This window comes from Trichosurus vulpecula, chromosome 1, assembly GCF_011100635.1.
Source record: "Trichosurus vulpecula isolate mTriVul1 chromosome 1, mTriVul1.pri, whole genome shotgun sequence".
Taxonomy (NCBI): Eukaryota; Metazoa; Chordata; class Mammalia; order Diprotodontia; family Phalangeridae; genus Trichosurus; species Trichosurus vulpecula.
The window spans coordinates 61,348,903-61,367,488 of NC_050573.1; the positions used below are offsets into that span (position 1 = coordinate 61,348,903).

Consider the following 18,586-nt stretch of genomic DNA (forward strand, 5'->3'; position numbering starts at 1 on the left):
CCTTCCCTAAGGTCTCACAGCAGGGGAGTGGCTGCGCCAGAGGATGAGCCCAGGTCTTCTGGCTCCATGTTTCTCCCACTCCTCCTTCTCCTCCCTCCTTTCAGCCCTACCATTCTGTGGTCCATAATTCTAGGTGATCCTCCCTCCCTGCTAGCATCTCCCCAGCTACCGCCACTTAGTTTGGAGTCTGTCCATTTTGTTAGGCCACAGAATCCCATTTCCCCCAGTCCCTTTTCCCTCTCCTCCCAATGATTGAGTGGGGCCCTCTCAGAATGCTCCCCCTCTTCCTGAGTCTATCTGAGTCTAGTTGACTGGCCTAACCATATGCTGGTGCTGGCCCCTTCTCCAGCCCTCCTTCTGCAGGACAGATTTTTCACTGAATGCTGGCTGGGCCATGGCACTCCAGTTCTGCTTTGAATTTCCATTGCAGACTTATCTGAGCTCAGAACTTAGGGAAGGGTGAATGCGTGTGGATTCAGGGAGGGAGGTGGATAGTAATTCGTTCCAGAAGGGCCCCGGGCTGCATGTCAAGTGCAAAGGGCCTTTCTGGTAAGAGCGGCTCTCACTCTGGTTCAGACTTCTCAGGCCCCTGCACCAGACTTGGAGCAGCCCACACCAAGGCCAGGAAGCAGCAGGCCCCCCACCCCGGTCAGTGACCAGGTCATTGTGTAGACATTGAGGGAGAGCTCTTCTTCCTTGCCCAGAGTCAGGCGAAGGAGATTAATCCCTGCATTTTTAAGCCAAAAATGCTTCAGTTGCTTCTTGGAATGTTTAACTCCACGTAACCTCTTTCTCGTGAGGGTTTGCTCCTTGGTTCCCCCGTAGCACCGATGATCTCAGAGGTTCTAAAGCTGCATCCTTTCCCAGCCCTCCCTCCTGACCCTGTCCCAGCAGAAAGTCCAAACCCAAAGCTCAGCTGCCGCCTCTGCCCACATCCTTCCATGCCTTCTCATCTCCTCACCAGGGCTTTCACTCTAGACATCCCATGTTGAAGGGTTTGCTGTTTCGTTTGCCCTAATGCCCTTTCTTCTTTTCACCTTCCTGAGTTCCCATCTGTGCCCCATTCCATGACCTGCCCACGTTTTGTCCTCCTTCCTTTGTTCCTTTGAAAGTAGGCAGTCCTATACCAGAACTCAGAGTGATGTGTGTCCCATTGGATGGACACAGACCCATCACTTCTGGCGTATCTCCCATGAGACCAATGGAGAACTAAACCACCTCTGGCCTTATATCCTATGGAGAAGTCACAAAAGGCACACTTTCAGCAGCCAGACCCAGCAGAAACTCCTCATCTGAAACCACCCCCAGGACTCTCTTCTGCTTGTGAAAGACAGTGGAAAGAATTCTAGACTTAGTGTCAAAAACCTTGGGTTCAAGTCCCGCTCTGGAACCATAGACCAGTCAGTTAATTCTCTTAGCCTCAGTTTCCACATCTATAAAACTTCCCAAGTTGTTGTGAGGAAAGCACCTCATGAACTAGCACTCAATCATTGAGAAAGGTCAGCTGCAATTTTTCTTATTTCTCATTCATCCTAATTTTTCTCATCATTCATTAGACACCCCCTGCCCATTGTGTGTGTCTGTGTGTGGGTCTCTGATGGTGTTCTGCCAAGCACAGAGGCCTTCACAAGTACTCGCCTTAAATATCATTTGCTCTGCTGCCCATCCCCCAAATGACCTCCCCTCCTCGAGGGGACCGAAATCCCAGCATTCTCTGGAGTTCTTCATGTGTTGTAATGGCATCGCCACAGTCTCTGCTCAGGAGATCCCACTTCTCGGCAGGGCTCTGTCTCACTCGATCTTTTGGGTTCCTGACTAGCCATCGGTTAGCATGTTCATTTTTATGTGTTGCTCTCTGCAGTGGCCAGAGGCACACTCCAGTTACTGTCCCCTCTTCCAGAGAACAGACCCAGAACTGTTACCCCTTAGCTGGCCCGCAGGTGGGCAGGTCCCTGATGCTCCTTTGGAGATTGGGATGTGTTTGGAGATGACGCTGTTGTCTTTTTCATTTGTTCTTCCATAGACAAAGAGTAGCAGGAATTGGGACTTTTTCTATAATAAATGCACCCCTCACCCACCCCATACCCCCAGCCAGAGAGTCCTCAGAGAGACTCAGAATCCACTGAACAAATCAGGTTCCTTTCCCACAATGCACACTAATACCTAACTGTTTGGACTCACTAACGGTTGACGTGCAGGCTACAGAAGGCAGAATTCCTCCCCTCTTCACACTGAGAAATGATGAATAAGTTCTACCTTCTAATGAGAACATGTTCCTGCTGCCACCAGCGAGAATAAATTGTGCATCTTACTTTCAGAGGCGTCTTTCTATCACTAATTCAGAAGCACTTTCCTTCAACCAAAAGAAAAAGAGACAAAGGAACTGGCATTAAAAGAAAAAGTAAGACCCTGTTCCCCAGCAAACTCTGACCTCCTGCCCAGCGACTGTGGCTTGTTTGCTGTCTCCCAACCACCTCTGCCTTTCTTGATTCATCCCCTCCCCTTCCCCCTTCCCCCCGCCCTACCCTGCCCCCCACCTCCTTGTCATGCTTCTGCTGCTTTGTCCACTTGATTTTGGCCGACTTTCCTTTATGAAACCATCCTCCAGCGCTCACCCAAGATATGGAGTCTACCTGCCTTCTGATTCCCCCTTCCCTTCCTGCTTCCCTGTCCTTCCCTCGCCTGCCAGAGAAGCCTTTTTTTGTTCTTTGCCCAGGCACCTGTCTCTCCATCCTCGACCTGCTGTTCCCTCCTCTCCCCTTCCCCTTCCCTCTAACCCCAAGGGGGCCGGACCTGCCTGAGCCAGGCGCTAGGCTAGAGCCTAGCTTGTGAGAGCCACCATCAGAGGAGGGAGGGGCTAGAATTCCCTCCCCTGCCCTTTCTTCCTCCTGCCTGGGCAGACAATTGTCAGTGCCCTGGCCTGGCTTGGCCTGGCCATCCCATCTCCAGGACTCAACTCGACCCTCCTAATATAGATATCAGGGACCCTGAGCTTGTGTGACTGCTTTGTTGGAAGAGGACAGACCCTATTGGGGAGTCAAACTCTCCAGAACCTGCACATCCAAGTACATGTCCTCCCCTCCCTTGCCAAGTTGTTCCCCCAGGACACTCTACACATTCCCAAGAAGCTCCCACTGCCCAGCAGCTCTGGGTTTGCTGTTTTAGGGACTAGCTAGAGGTCCCTGGGAACCGCCTTTGGGAGGTCAGACTGGCGCCTTCCATTCAGGCCTTAGGGCCAAGTCATGGCATAGGTTTTCCTTCCTGTTTCTGAGCTGAATTCCCAAAGGAGAACCCAGAAGTAAGAGGTCTGGGAGCCCTGCTGGAGTCCCTGGGGGGCAGCTTCAGAGCAGCTGCCCACAGTTGGGATATGCCTGTTCTGGTTTGTTTGCTGGGGGCAGGAGGAAGCAGGGCTCAGTCCTGTTTATTTTATCACTACCTCTCCTGCCCCTTACCCTGGCTTCCGTGCAAGGTGAGATTCTAGCTTCTTGTCCTGACCTGTGTTATTTCAGCTCATTTCCTGCCAGCTGGACCTTAATTCTGTAGGTCCTATCCATGCACAAGGGAGGGGGACAGGAGCCAGCAAGAATTGGCCAGGAGTTTGGCCTCCAGAGACGCCCTAACTGTACACTCCCAAACAGCCCACTTTCCCCCAGAAACTGACACAAATGTTTCAGCAATATGCCTGCCATCTATGATCCCCTGGATCATGAGTCAGCCGGGGCACCTGTCACCAGGGATGCTTTCCCTGGAAAGATGCTCTCAGGGAGGCAGAGGGATCAGAATGGGTCTGGAGTCACTCCTCCTGTGTCACTGGGGCACAAGGGAGCCGAGGACAGGCACAGGGAAGGCCATGGCCACCCCACATGTAGCAGAATCGAGTGGGCAGATCTTCCTTTCTCTCTGTTCCCTGTTCCTCATTTTGGAGGGATCCCATCACTGCTTTGGTCTCTGACCATTTTTTATTTGGGGAACCCTTGGCTTTCTGGTGACTTCTCCTCTGTCTGCATCTGCACCTGCCCTGCCCACTGGCCAGAGTGACCACCCCTCCACCTACTGAGTCCGTCACTCGATGCTCCTTCTGCAGGGAAGCCCAAAGGCCGGCCCACCAAGATCTCCAAGATGGCGTGTGAGTTCCCAGGGGTCATCAAGATCAGTGACGACAGCAGCACGGACTCCGACCTCGGCCTTGATAGCGACTTCAACTCTTCCCCGGAGTCTCTCATCGACGATGATGTTGTCATCATCGACAACCCCCCCGTGGAGGACAGAGGTAGTGCTGTGGTGACTGCCCAGAGGCATTGTGTGATCAGTCAGTATTTCTGATCCTTCCCTGGAGTCAGGAGACCTGTCTGTGAAGCCTGGCTCTCACTAGCTGTGTGACTTTGTGCCAGCCTCAGTCTCTTCCTCTGTAAACTGAGGAAGTTAGGCTTAGTGACGTCTGAGGTCCTTTCGGTTCTAAAGGTCTTTGATCCCTTGCACATAACCGGAGAGTGTAGGTAGGAGCCCACCGAGCAGGTTAGGTTATTATCCTAGTCTGGTCCTAGGCCAGACGTTCTTCGGGCTGGCTGTGCCCGTGGAGAACTACCGGGCTGGTGAGCTTTGGGCGAATAGTTGTGAAGAAGACACCTTATAAACCATAAAATGCCATAGAAAAGCCAGCCAGCACTGTTATTAGCCTCTGCATTTTTCTTGACCTGCCCAGGTCTTTTAAGACCCACCTCAGGCCTTTCGTCCCCCAGGAATCCTTGAATCTTCAGCTTGCTTCTGGTAAGACTTCTCACCTCTGTGGCTGGTAGGAGGCGGGGGGTCTGTCTTAACTCCCCAACTGGTTTGTCTTGAAGGGCAAGGAGGGTGTGTTACACAGGAATGTGCCTTGTACAAAGGAAATCCCCCATCCAATCGGATGGTTCTCAAGTACGTGTAACCTGGAAGGGAAAGAAGCCTTCCTCGATGCTGCAGGTCCTGTACCTGAATGACCTCCCTCTCCCAGAGTCACGGGGATTACAGAGGGCATCTTGCCTCCCCCGAGTTAAGTCCCCACTCCTCTTGAGGGCTCATCCAGCTTTTGTCAGCCCTCTGACTGCTGGCATGGGAGGTAACTCATTCCATTGCATTATTAGGACAATTTTCCCGATGGTGAGCCAAAGCCTGCCTTCCAGTAGCTTCCTCCCATTGGTTCTGGTTCTGCAGTCTGGGGCTACCTCATGGATACAACCTGGAAGAAAGCCCTGGATTTGAGTCAGAGATGAGGCTTTAAGTCCCAGCTCTGATCCTACTACTAGCTTTGTGACCTTGGGCAAGTCACTTGACATTTCTTGGCCTTAGTACTTGCATCTGTAAAATGAGGGGGTTGGATTAGATGATCTTTTAGGGCTCTTCTAAAGCTAAATCTTAGGAATTATAACAACTTTTCAAATATTTGGAGACGATGATCACATCCCCTGTAAGTCTTCCTTCCTCCAGGCTCTCTACCCCTCACCACCAGCCCCATTCATTCCGGCTTTTTACATCTACTTCTTGCAGGTCCTTTGCACTATTATGGTTCCCAGAGGGATATCCATGGCCCTGGGGTGCTAGAAAAAGTCGAGAAACTGAAACAGGACCTTTTGGCCAAAGTCAGAGCACTGGGCAGAGATCTACCTCTCAATACCCTGGACGAGCTCATCCACAAGTTTGGAGGCCCTGAGCACGTAGCGGAGGTAAGTGTCTTGTCAGCCAGGCCTGGTACACTCCTCACCCGTAGGCCGCCTCTCCAGCAAAGGGGATCCCCTGCCAGGCTCCAGCCTGGGGAAGAGTCCCTATTGGAGGTTTTCAGTAGCACCTTAGTGATGACATGAGACAAAGAGAAATGTGCTAGACTGTCCAGAGCAGACTGTTTCCCATTGGTTTTCATTACATGACTCGGCTGGAGGCCTTGGGGGCCTATGCTGCTGTTTCCCCAGGTTCTGTCCCCTGCCTTCCTGTCTAGCCAGGAGGGAAGGACCTGTTATGCCTCAGCACGGGTTCCTAATAGCACCTTGGCCTGATTGACCAGTCATCATTCTGGGATCTTTTCCATAGGGCTAGCTTAGGAATTGAGAAGGTCTGAGTTCTGCTCCTGGGTCACTGGGCTGGAACCTTGTTAGCCATCCAGGGTTCCTGAGCCCAAGCCCGAGCATCACAAGTGGATTCTGAAGGGATAGGTTAGAGAGCCGTAGGAAGCAGAGCTTACTGAATTTGGCAGAGACTACGAATGGCGTGCCTGAAGCGTAGATACTGCTCTGGTCGCCCAGATCCTGGTCTCCCCCCATCAACACCTCCTGAGATAGCCCATCCCACGTGTGGGCAGCTCAGTGAGGAAGTCTTCCTTGTGCTGAGCCCATATCTGGCTCCTGGTCCTGCCCCCTAGGATCAAGCAGAGCAAGTCTGTTTCCTCTTGGCGGTGTCAACTTTCAGATGCTTGGATGGTCCTGTCGTGGCTTCCCTGAGTCTTCACTTCTTCAGGCAGAACAGTCCAAACTTCTCCAGCCATACCTCCTGGGCCTCCCTTCTTCCTGCAGCTTCTTGGATGCCCTCCACATTGTCCACATCACTTCTAATGTAGGATACCTGGGTCAGGCAATAGGAAGAGTGACCCCCGCAAAGCAGAGCAAGGTCCCCAACCCTGCTCCGATCTAGACCACCAGGTCCTGGGTAGGCCTTTAAGCCAGCTGGTGCCACCTGCTGGTCAGTCATGCCTTGGGTGAACCTGCGGAGGAGCAGAGGACCCAAGGAGCTTGAAGTTCTTGTGCATGCTGTGTTGGAAGGCAGAGAAAGCTTAGAGTAAGAGCCACACACCCCTGCATGCCTCTGGCATCTGCGTTTCCTCCTGAGTGTCCCAGCTGCCACTGAACGCCACTTGAAGGCCTGGCCAGTATTTCCCAGTGAACACACTGCAGAAATGGATCTTCCCTAGCTGCTCTGCCTCCTCCTCTCAGCAGTGAAAGTGGAAATGACAACCAACTGGGGTTTATACTAATGTAGAATTTAAGGCTGAGGGGATCTCAGAGGCCCTCATGTTTACTGGTTTAATTACTGGCCAGGCCTTTGGCTTCAGCAGCTTGGGAACTCCCGTGAGGAGCTTCCTCCACCAGATAAAGCCAGGCAGCATCTTCCCCATCATCTCGGAGAGGGGCCTGGAATGCTGACGGCCTGATGATTTCTCTCAGGGCTGTACAGTGGGTGTTTACAGAGGCAGAGCCTGAGCCCAGGCCTGCCTGCTATGTCCGGCATTATCCACTCTCCCATGCTGGCTGCATTAAGGCCCAGAACAACTCTGCAGGGCCTCCTGAATGAGGTAGACAGACACTCCCTCAGAAGAGCTCAGCCTCACTCTCCACCCATGTGGGTGCAGAAAGAATGTGTGTGTGCATTCAAAGACCCCTAAAACGGATCCATTCATGTACACATAGTAGGCTAGCACTGCCAAGGACCAAGGAGCCCACTAGCTTCAGAAATGGGTTAAAAGTAACCAGCGGGCTGCCAGCATTTAGGACGTGGGGTTATGTGGCCAGTGGCCAGCTGGCCCCTTGATGTTCCCTGACACAGAACCCAGCATGCATAGATAGATCAGAGACAGAGGAAGGGGCCTCCACTGTCCTTAAGCCCAGCTGAGGCCCACACATAGGAAGGCCTTGCCCAGGTCCCACAGCCAGTAAGTTTCAGAGATGGGATTCAAATCCAGGCCTTCCCAATGCCAAGTCCAGTGCTCTGTCCACTGCACCTCCCTGCTTCTCTCTCTTGAATGACACTAAATGGATGTGGATCATGGGCCACCAGTCTCCAAAAAATCAAAATTGCAGGGGGCTCCTAAGGCAGCTTTTTTCTGAGTCTCAGATTTCTCCTCTGTAGTAATTCTTGTATAACCAGCATATAGCACAGGCTTGTGATGAGGAGAGCGTTTTGTAAAGCCTAAATGTCATTAGAGGTAGTTATCCTTTTCAGGACCCCTCCCTTTCCCTCTAGCACACCATGTGGATGTCCATTCTTGCTAATGGTCTCTTCCCCCCCCTTGGCATACAGATGACTGGAAGGAAAGGCCGGGTTGTGTCCAGACCAGACGGCACAGTCACTTTTGAATCACGTGCAGAACAGGGCCTTTCCATCGACCATGTGAACCTGAAGGAGAAGGAGCGTTTCATGAGTGGAGAGAAGGTGAGTTGGTCCTTAGCCCCAGAGGTCTTAAGGAGTCAAATGTAGGCTTGAGATAAGGGAAAACCTTCCTAATAATTATCGCCGATTGGGTTGCCTCAGGAAGTATTGCATTCTCTCTCCCCAGAGGACTAGGTGACTACCCCTCGGGGCTGCTAGAGCAGTGATAGGTATAGGCTGGACTAGATGGCCCTGGATGCCCCTTCCAGCTCAGAAACTCTTTGAATTCACAAGAATCTCAGAGCTAGAAGAGATCAGAGAAGGCTCCTAGACTGGCATTGTACAGCATCCAAGCAGTCCTCCACCTCTGTTTAAAGACCCCTAGTACCTCCAAATCAGGCTAGCCCATCCTGGATTGCTCCAGGTGTTGGGAAGTTACCTCCTGGTCACTTCCACCTTTCAGCCCAGGGTACAAGAAAGAATCTCAAGAGATCTTTCCGTCCCTGGACTGTCTTGGTGAGCCAGAGTTCCCATGGAACTAACTACCTTTATCTCTTCCCCCACCCCCCCGACTCTGCCCCTCCCCACTTTTTTTATTATTTTATGGATGATTTGAGGGTTTTATACAAACCGTTACTTCTTCTAGAAGCCTTTCATAACAAAGATATTTCAGCAATACAAACAGTGCAGCGACTGCTGGTGATAGAAGATGCAACCAGCACTCTGCCACTGGAGGCCACCCCTCTGTAACAGAGAAGGGGGACCCTGTTTGATCATCTGGGGCACTGTGGAGGGTCCGGGCTCTGCTGCCGTTATTGTAGGCATTGTGTCTGTCGAGTCTTCCCAGGGTTTTCTGAATTCCTCGTATTTCTTTCAGTGTATAAGTAGCCCTTTACATTCACCCCTGCACTTTCTTTAGTGGGTCCCCGCTCTGTCCAGTTTTTTTGTGATAACACGACTATTTGGGTATATTTAGGACCTTTCTTTATCCTAGCAGAGCACTTGCTTTATTTGAGTCTCAGAGGAGGGTCAGCAGAGTAGTTGCTATCATCTGCATTTTGCAGATGAGCAAACTATGGCACTGGGAAGGGAGTAGCCAGGCAGGCCAGTACTTCTGGCTAGGGGCAGCTTTCACCACCAAACCATTCAGCTCCTCGAGAAAGAGAAAGACTCATTCCTTCATCCTTGAGGGCAGGCCCAAGGAGCTGGACTTCATGATGGCCACTCAGCCCTTTTCATGATACTCTTATGAAGCATTTGGGAAAATGTGGAGCACTTGTATCAGGACTGGTTCGATGGCAGGATCCAAAGAGTAGTGACTCATGATTCAGTGTCTCTCTAGGTCTCTTCCAGCCCTAAATCTGTGACCTATAAAAAAAGATGGCATGCTCATGAAATTTTTTTAAATTTAATTTATTTAATATATTTAGTTTTCAGCACTGATTTTCACAAGAGTTTGAATTACAAATTTTCTCCCCATTTCTACCCTCCCCCCCACTCCAAGATGCCATATATTCTGGTTGCCCTGTTCCCCAGTCAACCCTCCCTTCTGTCACCCCACTCCCCTCCCATCCCCTTTTCCCTTCCTTTCTTGTAGGACAAGATAAATTTCTATGCCCCATTGCCTGTGTATCTTATTTTCTAGTTGCATGCAAAAACTTTTTTTTTTTGTTTTTGAACATCTGTTTTTAAAACTTTGAGTTCCAAATTCTCTCCCCCTTCCCTTCCCACCCACCCTCCCTAAGAAGTCAAGCAATTCAAAATAGGCTACATGCATATCATTATGTATAACCCTTCCATAATACTCATGTTGTGAAAGACTAATTATATTTTGCTCCTTCCTAACCTATCCCCCTTTATCCATTTTCTCCCTTGACCCTGTCCCTTTTCGAAAGTGTTAGTTTTTGATTACCTCCTCCCCCATCTGCCCTCCCTTCTATCATCCCCACTTTTTTATCTTCTTCCTCCTTCTTTCCTGTGGGGTAAGATACCCAATTGAGTGTGTATGGTATTCCCTCCTCAGGTCAAATCTGATGAGAGAAAGATTCACTCATTCCCCCTCACCTGCCCCCTCTTCCCTCCCAACAGAACTGCTTTTTCTTGCACTTTTATGCAAGATAATTTACCCCATTCTATCTCTCCCTTTCTCCCTCTCTCAATATATTCCTTTCTCATCCCTTAATTTGATTTTATTTCTTTTAGATATACACACATATATACATACACATACACATATACATATATACACACACACACACACACATATATATATATGTATATATATATTTTGTGTGTATATATATATATATGCATATTCCCTTCATGCTCATGAAATTTAAAAGTAACCTAGAGCTGAGCGGGGTAAGCTAAAGCTTTCGACGTCTCACTCAGACTCCAGAAGCAGCTCGGTATGGCATAACATTGGGCCAAACAGAGATAAATGTGAAAATTTAACTTCACAAGTACAGAATGGGGGAAGCAGACTGAGACAGCAGTTTGGAAAAAGAACTGGGTATTTGAGCATTCTACAAGCTCAGTATAAATGAATGATGTGGTGGCCAGGGGAGCAGCTGGGATCTTTGGCTTCAGGCCCCTGATCAGACTCCATCTATTATGCACATCCAAGTTTGGACCTTGTGAAGGATGACATGGGTATGCCGGAGAATGTCTAGAGCGCTGGGACCAGGAGAGGGAAGGGCCTTGGGGTCATGCCCAAGGAGGACCACTCGCAGAAGAGAGGCCTTAGGGAACACAGTATAATTGTCCACAAGCATTTGAACAGCTGTCCCGTGGCAGAAAGAACAGGGCAGAACCAAGACAGTGACAGATTTAGTCTCAGTGTTAAAAATTACTTACTAAGAACGGACATGGAATGGCTGCCTAGACAGGAGGTGTACCTCTTCACCCAGAAGGCATTGAGACAAGGCTAGAGTCGGGGCTGGCAAACCAAGGCCTGGGGGCCATATCTGGCCCATTGCCTGCTTTGGACCGCAGCTAAGAATGAGTTTTACATTTTAAAATACACTTTTATCGTGTTTAAAAATGTAAAAACCACTGGCCATGCAAAAGCAGATGTTGGTGTCAGACTTAGCCCCTGGGCTCTAGTTGGTGACCCCTGGTCTAGATCATCATTTGTCATTAGTTATTGGGAGATTCTTGGTCAGGTGTGGGCCAAACTTTGTGGTTTCTGAAGTTCCTTAGAATGCCAACATTTTGTGAGTTAGACATTTCCTAAAGAGTCCCCTTCGGCTGTTGGTCCTGCGATCACTGATGGATTATCACTGGGAAGCAGACCCTGATTTGTGTTACCATGGACCCCAGAGGGCAGGCTAAACAATGGGCAGAAGACGCAGGGTGGCTGACTTCCGCTGGATGAAAACTTGCCTCCCCTCAGGCTGCTCTGATGGCAGCCCCCAGCAGAGCCCAGATAACTGGTTGCCGCTCAGGGTGCTGTGCTGCCATCCGGGGATTGTGGGATCAGACACAGCGGTGGTGCTGTGGTTAAGGTCGGCCTGGCCCAGGGAGCCTTCTCTGTCTCCAGCTGCCTCTCATGTCTCTTCTCTGCCTCTCCCTCAGCTTGTCGCTATAATCTCAGAGGCCTCCAGTTCAGGGATCTCCCTGCAAGCAGACAGGCGAGTGAAGAATCAGAGGCGCCGGGTGCACATGACGCTTGAGTTACCCTGGAGCGCTGACCGGGCCATCCAGCAGTTTGGTGAGCACCAGGGAGACAGGTTCATGCCTCTTAGGGTCTCCGCATGCCCAGGGACCAAGGCAGTGGTGGGAGGGAGTTCCCAGCTTCATTCCTGGTTGCAAGAAATGGAGAACACTGAGGGATCTTGGCTTAGCACTTCCCAAACTGAAAATAATCTGCCCCCTAAACTTGCCCCTGTCTCATTTCCCCGTTTCTGTTGATGGCATCACCTTCTTCCCAATTACTCAGGGTGAAACCTTAGAATTCTCTTTGATCCTTCCTGCTTACCTCATCTTTCATGTTCATTTGTTCAGACATTTATTAAGCAACTACTGTGTGCAGTGCTTGGCACTTGGGAAAAGACCAACTTAAAATAAAACACGGTCTCAACTTCATCTGGTAGAGTCTAGTAGGGGACTTCTCTTCAGCAGATGCTAAGTGCCCAGAGCACGGGGCTCAGGGGTGGGAGACGTCTCTGCCCTTGGGAAGCTCATAGTCTGCTCGGGGCTGCTTTTGGTCTTCACATGGACATAGTCATAAATTGGTTAAAGAAAGAGACAGAAACAAGAAAGAAGGAGGGAGAGAGGTCTAGATTCACGATCTGTCTCCACTGTTTGTACATACTCCCTGTGTGTCCTTGGGCAAGTCACTTAAATTGTCTGAGCCTCATTTTCTTCAGCTTTTCCCTGAGGACCTCATCTCTGGATTATCTCAATGGTCTTTCTTTGCTACAAGCTGTGATCATACAGAATCACAGGAGGCAGAGGGAAAGGGGAAGGTGGGTGCCAGCAAGGCTGCAGTGGAGGGCCAACACTAGAGTGTTTGTAAGTGTGGAAAAGCAAAATGAGCCGTGAATTTAGTCATTCATTCATCAGACATTGTTAAGCACCTCCCATGTGTTCAGAGCAGGGGAAGGCCCTTTACATCTCTGCCAATACAGATCAGTGTGTGTGTGGTCTTAGAAGCCCACCAGAGGGATCAGGAAGGACTTTTTGCAGAAGCTGTCTCTTAAGTTGAGTTTTAAAGGGACGTTAGGAAGCAGTCAGGGAGTGATGAGGGTGAGGGCAGGTATTCTATGCCTCAGGACCGTACTGAGCCCATGGTGGGTTTGGGGTCAGAACACAGCCTGGAGTGCCCAGAGGGCAGCAGTCTGGAATAAGGGAAAGGTGATCAGAGGCAGTAAGGACCCACAGGAGTTTTTGAGCAGAAGTATAAGGCCCAGTCAGTCAAATCTCCTCCCCAAGACTGGTCCCCACTGCTCTCTGGGGTGTAGACAGACCTGTATTACCTCTCACCTGGACAACTGGTGGGCATAGCTTTCTGCCTGATTCCCCTCCCTCGATTTTCCCCTTGGCAGAGCATCAGACTAATCCCCTAATTCTTGAGAGATAAAACCCACCCAGACCTCCCTCCAGGCAGATGCTTTTACCTTCCTCCCCATTACCAGCTTCACCAGCTGAACCACTTCCCCATCTGGATACTTAACCCCCAACTTCTGTGGGGTTGTTTCTTTCCAGGTCGAACACACCGATCGAACCAGATCTCAGCTCCTGAATATGTCTTCCTGATCTCAGAACTTGCTGGAGAGAGAAGATTTGCCTCCATCGTTGCAAAACGTTTGGAGAGTCTAGTAAGTTTCCCACAATTGCCCTGGTGAGCTCACCTACCCTTCCCCTCAAAAGCATCTCCCTTGCCCAGAGTCACCGTGGCAGGGGGAGTCAGGGCTGTCTAGATGCTGAGTTTCCTGAAAAGCAGCGACATCAGCCACATTTAGTCCAGTTTGTGACTGGGCAGGACGCTGGATTCCAAGTCCATTTCAGGCTGTGATAACTGACCAGGCTGACTCAGGCCAAGCCTATTAATCATAACAGTGTCCTCCTCCTTTGTCACCATGACCACTGGGCCTCCAAAGCCTCTTCTCTAGATAAAGTTCCATGATCCTTAACCCTAGTTGTTGACTTTCTGATGTTTACTAGGCCTCCCTGACTAGGTTTTGCTTCTGTCCGTCCTCCCCTAACCCCACAGAAGAAAGTTCCCTTGGCAAACAGCCCTCCCACTCTCTCACACAGGGTGCCTTGACCCACGGGGACAGAAGAGCCACTGAATCCAGGGACCTCAGCAAGTATAACTTTGAGAACAAGGTAACATGTGCCCCAGCAATCAGGCATCCTCATGGCAGGGGGCTTGAAAGGGAGGTGTAGGTAGTGGCCCAGGCTTCTGTGGCACAGGCTGGAGGTGTCTTGGGAAGGGCATGAAACTGACAGTTACATCCAGGTGACAGCTTAAAATCTGACCTTGAAAACATTTCACCCCTAAGCCTCATTTTCTTCATTAATAAAATAGAGTTCATATTTATAGCTTCTTCTTCACCCCAACACCACCACACAGAGTTGTTGAACAAACAAAATGTGCTTTGTAAACTGTAAAGTTACATAAACATGGGCCTGGACTGACCCTTCCTGACCCAACCTCGAGCTGGGCCCCAGTCTATCTGCAGCCCCCTTCCCTCCTGCCTTCCTTTGGACCGTGAGGGCCGGGCAGAGCTGTCCCAGGGCAAGCGCCTGATTGATGCCGTCTCGTTATAGTACGGAGCCAGAGCCCTGGACAGAGTCCTGTCTGCCATCCTGAACCAGTCTGAGAACAAGGTCCCCCTGCCCAACTATCCGGGAGGAGATGCTGCCTTCTTTCGAGGTGAGCCTTGGGTGAAGGAAGTGGAAATGAGAACAACCAACCCTTGTGAAAGCCCTGCTTCTCAAGAGGAGGGACTCCCAGAGCAATGGGAGACTAGACAAGATGCTTAGCATCTGGGTCCTCAGGAAAGACAAAGGTACTGGCCTGGGGCTGCCCTCAGGAGCTGTGAGTTCCTCCTCCCCCTTTCGTATGCAAAGGGCTCCCCCCTCACCACCATCAACATCATCACCACCACCACCCTCATTACCACCACCATCAATACCACCACCACCAAAGATGGGTATTTATTCAGCTCAACAAGTAATATTTATGGATAATATTTATGCATACAGAGAACCATGCTGGGAGAGGAAGTTTAGCTAAGGTGTAGACCCCATCCTTATAGAGCCCCCACCAAGTGGTGATCTTCAGTGAGGGGGAATCCACCCCTACCTTTTGAATCGCTCCATTTGTTAAAAGATTTTCCTTATATTAGGCACCAGGTGGTGCAGTAGTGCACAAAGGGCTGGGCCTGGAATCAGGAAGACCTGAGTTTAAACCCTCCTGCAGACACTTGGATGCTCTGTGACCCTGGGCAAGTCACTAAACTTCCGCCTGCCTCAATTTCCTCATCTGTAAAATGGGGATCATTACACCCCCCTCTCAGTTTATTGTAAATCAAATGATGCAGTATAAACCTGGAGGCGCTGCGTGAGCCCTAGACAGCGTTATTAGGGTCAGGTTCATCGCTGTGTCTGTAGTTGCTGCTTTGCCGCTTCTCCCCATCTTTCCTTGCCCGGCTCTCTGGGGCTGAGTGGACTGGCCCAGGGCGGGGAAGGGGCTCTGGGTCAGGAGGCACTGCCTCCTACAACTCGAGGGGCTTTGGGCGTGTGGTTTCATCCTTTTGCCCTCGATTTCCTCACCTGCGAGATAAGGAGATTAGAAAAGATGGCCTCTAAGGAGGCCCTTTCTAGCTCAGAGCCTGTGATTGTTTCAGTCTTCTTCCACGGCCCAGACCTTCAGGCGCTTGGACAGTTGACCCATTCCCCCACTCCCTGCCCCAGTGTCCTCTCCCAGCTGAGCATTATTCTAGTAGGGGAATAAGGCACACTAACGTCTCTGATCCGTATCAGAAGTGCATTAGAGAAGGACCCCCAAGCAAGTCTGAGATTCTAAGATAAGAATCATCCTGCGGAATGAGGATAGGGCCTCTTGCCTGGCACCTAGGAGGGGCTTCATAAATGCCTGTTGTTTGATTGACAGGCAAAGGAAAGGGAATAACATTCCAGGCACAGGAACCTGCCTAAGCGAAGCTTGGAAACAAGAAGGCCCAATCGCAAAAGCAGAGATTGATCCAGTTGATTTGAAGGATAGCGTGCCTAGCAGGCAGTAGTATGCGATAAGGCCGGAAAGGGAGGAGGGCCTTAAAGGTCAGGCACAGGAACCGGAGCATGACTTGGGAGGTCCTACAGGTCCTTGAGCAGTGTAATAACACGACCCTCTCTAAGTTCAGGGGGCCCCATCCCCAAGAAGGCCACATAGGGAGTGGTTTGCCAGGCATGGCCATGAGCCAACCCTTAGCAGGGCTGCAGGCTCTGTTAGTGAAGAAAGCATCCTCCTTGTTGTCCAAGACAGCCATCAGGCTATAATTATTAGCTCAGTGTGACAGTGCAGGGAAAAGGCACTGGAGTGGGAACAGAGTGCAGGTGAGCAGACTCTCGGGAGAGCCCAGTCATCTGGGCCTGCTCCATTTGGGACCTTGTGTCAGGCCCAGTGTGGGGAGAGAAGAAGCACGCCAAGACCAGGTCCACCAGTGACTTAGAGCTCAGCTGGAGAGAGTATGTATATTGAGAGAGAAACCGAAAGGGACCTCAGGTGGTTGGCTTCTGTCTTTGTTTTTTTAATGACACTGCAGCAGTCCCCCTTTGCTGCCACCCTGTGGTCTAGAGGTGACTCTGAGCTCCCCTAAGGGCCATGACTGTTAAGGCAAAGCTCAGCTCAGGTAAGGGTGTGGTGATGGGCTGGGCTAGGTGTCCAAGGACCAGCCTGGCTGAGGGTAGAGAGGCTAAGCACCAGGAGGCTGGCTCCCAGGTGAAACATGAAGGAGAGGTCAGCTTCTTGGAGGTGCTGCCCTAGCCTGGGGAAATCAGGGACACCTGGAGTACTGAGGGCGGGGCTCAGTCTGGCCTAGGTAGAATGAGGTCATGATCAAGGAAGACTTCCTGGAGGAGACAGACTTTGAGGCTGAGCCTTGGAAAGGAAAGGACAGGATTCTCCAGAAGAGGCATCGAGACTGGGGTGTGTCGTGGGACATGTTTGGCCTTGGTGGTGGAAGTGCATCAGGGCACCCCTCGGGGGCAGGGGGAGATGAAGGGCTGCTGCTTACCTGCTTGCGCTTTTCTTTGCAGAGATGAAACAGGGCCTGCTCTCTGTGGGAATCTGCTGCAGAGAGATGAAGTTTGGCTGCATCACTATTGAGAAGGGTGAGTCCTGAGGAGAAGGCAGGCCTGGCAGGCAGCTGGGGCTCCTTTGATTGCTGCGAAGGGCCCTGACACCACCCCGGGGCCTTCAGGATGGCCACTCTGCCCCCAGCCAGCCAGAGAGCCCCAGCTTTCCCCTGTGGAGGGCGTCTCCCCTGTTTTATCCTGTTCACCCAAACATCTGCTCGCTTGCTTTTTCTGCACCCATTTCTTCTTTGGTTTTTCGTGTCTAAGGAGGACAAATTGCTGAGCTTCTCCTAAAGGCAACCCAGTGTGTTAGAAAAAGCCCTAGACTCCAGAGCACTGTGTTCAAATCCTGGCTTCAGTGCTTACTAGCTGCATGACCTCAGACAGGTCACTGAACTTCTGAACCAATGCGGGTTTCCTCATTTTTAAAGTGGGGGTAATAATGCTCCTACTTCCAGCTCAGCTGCAGTTTTAGCACAGCAAGCAGATAGATGATGCAGTGGATAGTGTGGGGTCTGGAGTCAGAAAGACCCGAGTTCAAATCCAGCCTCAGATACTTACTAGCTGTGTGACCTTGGGCAAGTCCCTTTGCCTCTGTCTGCCTTAGTTTCCTCATGTATAAAATTAGAATAATAACACCTAGCTCCTGGGGTTATTGTGAAGAACCAGTGAGACAATATTTATAAAGTACTTGGCAGACCTTAGAGCCCCGAGTTCTGGGCCTTGTTCCTGTTGTTATTATGGTGCATACAGAGCCGGCCTCAGAGCCAGAGAATTCTAGCTTAGGTCCTGCCCCCGATACCTCCTGGCCACGCAATCCTGGACAAGCCCCCAGCTGCTCTAGGCATCTCTAGGATGCTGAGTCGCAGGTGACGGTCACCTGCGCTGATAGAGGGAGTGTTCTCCTCGGTGAGATCCCTCCCCTAGTGAAATCACAGGTCCCTTCACCATCCCTATATTACAGGACTGGGGGAGGTGCTTGGTTAAATCTCTACAACTGAGTTACTGGCATCATAGTGGAAGATCTCCCTCCACCAAGTGAAATGACTCACCATCCTTCTTGGCCTGCTCGGGAGGCCTGGGCTGGTGTTTGGTGAGGTCAGTGGGGTTTCTGGGCTCTGGATGAGAGCTCAGGATAGAGCAGGAGCCGGGGTGGCAGACCCCTCCCTTTGGCTTGTGGCCTGAGGTGCCTCTTCTCCTCCTCCCCCTCCCCCCCCCAGACTGCTCCATCACTAAGTTCCTGAACCGCATCCTTGGCTTGGAGGTACACAAGCAGAACACCCTCTTCCAGTACTTCTCTGATACCTTCGACTACCTGATCGAGAAGGACAAGAAGGAGGGCAAATATGACATGGGCATCTTGGGTAAGAGAAAGGGCCAGCCAGGAGTGGGGCCCTCCTTGGAAGTAGAGGAAAAGAGCAAGCCATCCTCACACCCAGTACAGATGGAAATTCCCACCCATGCCTTCCTGCCATGCCTCACTGATTTAACCAAATCCCAAGCCAGTCCAAAATAAAAAGTCCGGAAAGTGGGCAGTCTCCTGAGACATCACTGGGACAAGCACAAGGGACAGTGCCCCATGGAGGATGATGTCTGGGGTGCGGACTTATGAAATATATAAATGTCACCTATCTGTGAGGGACAGCTGGCATGTTCAGTGACAGAAGCC

The 18,586-nt window shown here is 50.9% G+C and overlaps 1 protein-coding gene across 2 annotated transcripts in view; it reads left to right on the forward strand.

Moving 5' to 3' along the window:
* SBNO2 (strawberry notch homolog 2) overlaps positions 1–18,586 on the forward strand; it is a 227,421-nt gene that overhangs the window by 198,446 nt on the left and 10,389 nt on the right. For both annotated transcript variants that reach the window (XM_036735139.1, XM_036735146.1), the window contains 10 exons: positions 2,319–2,401; positions 4,085–4,270; positions 5,524–5,699; positions 8,041–8,172; positions 11,686–11,821; positions 13,318–13,430; positions 13,870–13,941; positions 14,386–14,491; positions 16,879–16,953; positions 18,138–18,281. In XM_036735139.1, coding sequence (XP_036591034.1) covers positions 2,319–2,401; positions 4,085–4,270; positions 5,524–5,699; positions 8,041–8,172; positions 11,686–11,821; positions 13,318–13,430; positions 13,870–13,941; positions 14,386–14,491; positions 16,879–16,953; positions 18,138–18,281 — 1,223 coding nt within the window. The remainder of the gene's footprint in view (positions 1–2,318; positions 2,402–4,084; positions 4,271–5,523; positions 5,700–8,040; positions 8,173–11,685; positions 11,822–13,317; positions 13,431–13,869; positions 13,942–14,385; positions 14,492–16,878; positions 16,954–18,137; positions 18,282–18,586) is intronic.